We start from the raw sequence: 4,868 nt of genomic DNA, 5'->3' as shown, positions 1-4,868 counted from the left end.
CATCAAAGTATATCACAGGAAATTTGGTTTAGAAAGGTACAGTAAGCAGCTTTTTCTTTCCATTTTTCTTGCACTTAACCTGTATCTAGTATTTCTGTGAAGCTGTTGTTTTTTTCTGACACTTTCTACTCAATACTTTTACACTTGGAAAGAAGAGGAAGCTCTTTGGTCAAGTATGAAGGGGTAAGATGGGGAGAAACTAAATTATTTCATGTCAGCAGATAGGTTCTTGCCTTTATGTAATAGCCAGTGTGTGACCTGAAGGCCAAATTTAGCTAATTGGAGTTCCAGGAAGTAGCCCTTGGCTCTTCATCTTTGTTCAGAAGACCATCTGATAAGCACACTCCCCTTGTGATCCATGTGGCATTCCACTTGGTACAAGTCTGAGCCCCTAGTCTAAGAACAAAATTAATCCCATTGCAGAATGGGATGTTGTCTGTGCTTGTGTTAAAGATCTATTTTGTGCAAAGAAAGTAGAGCAGCCTTCATTTGGACAGAGACTGCTGTTAAGAACAGTTCTGCCCTTGGCAAATTTTGAACTCATTTACATTCCTGAGTTCTGTTTTTCTGTGATAAATATGTATTTACGTTTTAAACTAAATACTGTTTGCCCCATCATTACAGCGTGTGATATATATCTTGGTTCCTTCTTTCCCTTATTTTCCAAAAAATAAATAAATAACACTGTTTCCATAATACATGTTTGTATTAATATCCATGAATCAAATTTTAATATTCAGTACTTTGTTAGGAGGGTTGGGGGGAAACCATTGTATGGTTCCTGGTAGGGGTTTAGAATAAAAAATAGCATGGAAACTCTCTACAGGGCCTGGGGAAAGGTAGCAAAAGTTAAAATTAGGACAGTTTTACTGGAGAAGAGTAGGGTCTGAAACTAATACACCTGTGTGTTATTAGCGTGTAAAAACATTGAAGTGTTCTCAAGCTCAGCGTCAAGTTCCATTTTGGAACAAATTTCGTATGCAGGTGATTACCTCAAGCCATAGGTTTTGGACCTAAAAGAGTAAGAGGATGTTATGAAAATACTGTCAGACCCTTATATAACATTGCTATACTTGTACTATATAGAGTGACAATTCGGGGCAAATCACTTTTGGTGTAAAAAAAAAAAAGTGCAAGAGTTGCATGTACTGTTTATTTCTGTTCCATTATGTAGGCATTGGTTATGTTTGATCAGCAGATGTAATTTTTGCAGTAGCCATGCTTAGATCACTGAGATTTCTTTAACTGGAACACAGTGGACACTATTGTGCAACTGCAGGAGAATTGGCTGATTCCTGCCAAGGAGGAGAAACAGGATGTTAGAAGTCTTGGTCCTTGCAGACTGCTGCTGAGCACAGGCCTAAGGAACATGTATTATAGCTGGCTCTGTAATTGCAATGCATGCAGGTGCTGGCATCTGGAAACAGCAGCAGAAACTGATTTAAAACTCTCTTGGAGACAGCAGGGTTCTGTGAGGCATACAAAAACACTATAGTAGCATGGTGGTTTCATCACTCAAATGAGTAAAGTGTGTAAAATGTAGCGCTTTCAGAGACCCTTCCTTCCTGATGAGAAGGTATGCTTGCTTACAGATTTTCTAGAATTTGTCTGTTATTCTATATACTTACTCCAACCAACTACTCAAGCCTGAATAATAGGGAAGAAGGTAGTAGCCACATCTCTGGTGTCTTGCACTATTCTTCCTCCTGGATCACCCGCTAGAAGACACTGATGCACCTCAAATTTTTGGTTGACTAAGGTGTTTTGCAGCCTGTTGCAATAGACTGCTCTTGTCTGGAATTAACATTGCTACTTTTTGTGACCATCTTCTAGAATTAATTGACTGCTGCAACTTCATGGCAGAATATTGTATCAAATTCTATTGGTTTGTTATTGCAATATGTCATTGGGTATGCTTGTACAGCATATTGTAGTGCTGTGTAGTTCAACTTGAGCTTGTTCTGAACAACAGGTTCATACCAACTTAGGATATCAGGTGCCACATTTGTGTGGTACTTTGCTTGACCTAATGTACTGTGCTTCTCAGCAGGGCTAATTAGGTAGGGGAAACTGTGCTGCTTTTAGTAGTTGAGTTACCATAAGTATCTCTATATGCACACCATTGTTCTGTGCTGACATACTGTATTTGCTGGTATGGGCACTGTGATGGGCCAATAGGGGGTGGTCCTAAGTTGAGCCACCCGCCTCACTGCACCCGACCACCATCCAGGCTCTGAGTGGCTCCCTGGTAGAGCTTCACGTCTGGCCAACCCCCTTCCTGGAGCACACCCGCAAGCCTGGGGGTAATGCTGCCACCATCCAGTCTGAACTAATCTTGGTCCTGGGCCCCCTGGGAAACACAGGCATAGTAGTCCTTGAGGGGTGCTCAACCCACTGCAAGAACTTGGGGTGCTTCCCTAAGTCTGAAGCACAAATAGTGGTCTCTCTTAGTCAGCTGAACCAAGGGGACCTAAGGCATAATCTAGACCCTCTCCCAAAAAGTCTGCCATCCTAGGTACAGAGGAGAACTTTGATTACCAGGAGTAGGTTTGGAATGGGGTACAGGGTAGAGCACTATCAGAGAAATACCTTAGAGCAAACAGTGGCATGGTAGCCTTTGATCACACATCTGAGTTACTGCAAGCTATATATCTAGTTAGATCTCAAGTAGCTTACTCACAAGTATCATCCAGAGGCAGGAGGAGATTCCCGCTGGAGGTAAGCAGTTCATTGACCATGAATTTCAAGAGAGAGAGTGACTTTTATGGTCCAGCTTCTCTGAAAGTTCTCATCATGGATGCTGTCCCACCTCCTGGGCAGTCCTTAACTTGTATACAACTTATGACCTCATTTACCTGATCCAATGAAGGCCAGCAACTGTTACCTGCCAGCCAACTAATTTGAAATGCATCACTGGTTGCTGGGTAGACTGGCAGGGTCGTTAGCCCCCAACCCAGTCCTGATGACATTGCTTAGATTACAGGGGCGGGCAATTATTTTGGACGGAGGGCTGCTTACTGAGTTTTGGCAAGCCATTGAGGGCTGCATGACAGGCAGGCAGGGGCCGATAAATATTAATTTTCTAAAATTTTTAGGGGCCCACAGGCCAGATAGAAGGGCCTGGTGGGCTGCATCTTGCCTGTGGGCCGCAGTTTGCCCACCCCTGGCTTAGAACAATGGAGAGCTGAAGCCCCCACTCAGATGTGTGAGGCCAGTCACATAGGCAAAGGGAGCAGGTTTCCCCCTCCCTCAGGAATGTATCCAGCTCAGGTTACAACTCAGGGTTACCTGAAGCTAATGGAGCCAGGGGTGTCTGCCCTCTGCAGGGACCATGGTAACCAAATTGTCAGATTGGTTATCTGCCTGATAGCAGAGTTTGGCAAAAGACAGAGATGGCATTCTGCCACAGGCAGATCCTGCCAAAACTACTTTGGTAAAGACATGTTCTGAGCAGACCTGAGCATGATATTGAGAGGATAGCTCTTGTGACAGCAATTGAGAGAGAGAAACACTGGACATGATATATGAACTGTCTATCATTGTTCAGTCTACTTGACAGCAAGTTGTCGCAGAAATTTGTAAAAGTCACTGACACTAAATAGTAAATGGCAAAGAAGAGAAGAGGAATCATTGCATTGTGTTACAGGATTTGATGCAGCAGCACAACATCACAGCACAATTATTGCACAGCCTTCTCGCATAATTTCTGCTTGTGGTATGTTGAATGGCCCTAGCAACACTGGGAGAGCTTTGAACATCCTGGATGGATAATGATTCTCACCAAGATTCCAACATGTGTTTCTCCAGGTTGCTCTGAGCTGTGGGTGACACTTCATGTTGAAGATGAAGACAGCTTCAGCATGCTTTGTTTTGTCCAATTTAAATTAAATCCTTGAGCAACTGACAAATTGCCAGTGTAGCCCAAGGTTGTGTAACTTTTGAGCATTCTTGTATTCTTCCCCTTGTAGAAACTTAATCCTGGGATTGGCAGTTAGGAGGGCTATTTTATATTATCATAAAACCTATCTGTTTTCTTTGTGCTTTTGTTTTCTGTGCTTTAGTGTGAGCAGTCTCATCTCATGAGAGAGCACGAAGATGTACAAGAACGAACGACGCTGCGCTATGAAGAACGAATCACGGAGCTTCACAGCATTATTGCAGAGTTAAATAAGAAGATTGATCGACTACAAGGAACAACAATAAGGTATTCCAGCTTCCTGGGAAGTCTGGCCCAAATTCTTGTCACACATAGTATAAAGTACATGCTGGGCCTGAGTTGGTCATAAAGTTGGTGCAGTTACATGTGATATAATAGGTATTCAGAGGGCATGGAGGATTGGAACATGTGTGCTAGGCTGTTGCAAAGTGGGTAGCCCTAACAGGAAAAGAAACTAATAGGAGTGTGCCAGGGAAAGCAGCCAATCCTTTCTTTTAACTTTCTCCAGTGCTATGCGCAGTAGGACTTTAAACCAAATTCATCTTGATATAGAAGCCCAGTTCAAATGTAGTACACTTGCTTGTATCTGTGATCCTTCCCTTCCCCACTCAGGCTGCATATCAGGAGAGGGAAGCCCTGTGTGCTGGAGCTGGCTGCCTTCCCCAGCCCCGAGGGAAGGTGGCCAGGGCTTCCCTCCCCTGCCATGCAGCCCTGGCAGGGAAGGCGACTGGCTCCAGCGCACGCAGCTTCCCTCCCATGCTGTGCGAGTGTGAGGAGCACTGGCAATAGAGACTGTCCAGCAGGGGTCTGCACTCCTTGCTGCAATGTGCAGTGCTGGCCAGGGCTGCACCCCGCTGGGCACAAGAGCCCTGAGCACCCCTGCCTGTGGCTGCTGCACCATGGGGAGAGTACAGGGGCAGGGTCTACACTC

General features: G+C 44.4%; 1 protein-coding gene across 2 annotated transcripts in view; it reads left to right on the top strand.

Annotated features, from left to right (window-relative positions):
- MCC (mutated in colorectal cancers) overlaps positions 1 to 4,868 on the top strand; it is a 377,421-nt gene that overhangs the window by 255,392 nt on the left and 117,161 nt on the right. For both annotated transcript variants that reach the window (XM_019517272.1, XM_019517273.1), the window contains one exon: positions 4,062 to 4,204. In XM_019517272.1, coding sequence (XP_019372817.1) covers positions 4,062 to 4,204 — 143 coding nt within the window. The remainder of the gene's footprint in view (positions 1 to 4,061; positions 4,205 to 4,868) is intronic.

This window comes from Gavialis gangeticus, unplaced genomic scaffold, assembly GCF_001723915.1.
Source record: "Gavialis gangeticus isolate Ggan-Ray unplaced genomic scaffold, GavGan_comp1, whole genome shotgun sequence".
NCBI lineage: Eukaryota > Metazoa > Chordata > Crocodylia > Gavialidae > Gavialis > Gavialis gangeticus.
Note: the sequence above shows the minus strand (reverse complement) of the source record. Positions and strands in the feature narration are given on the sequence as shown.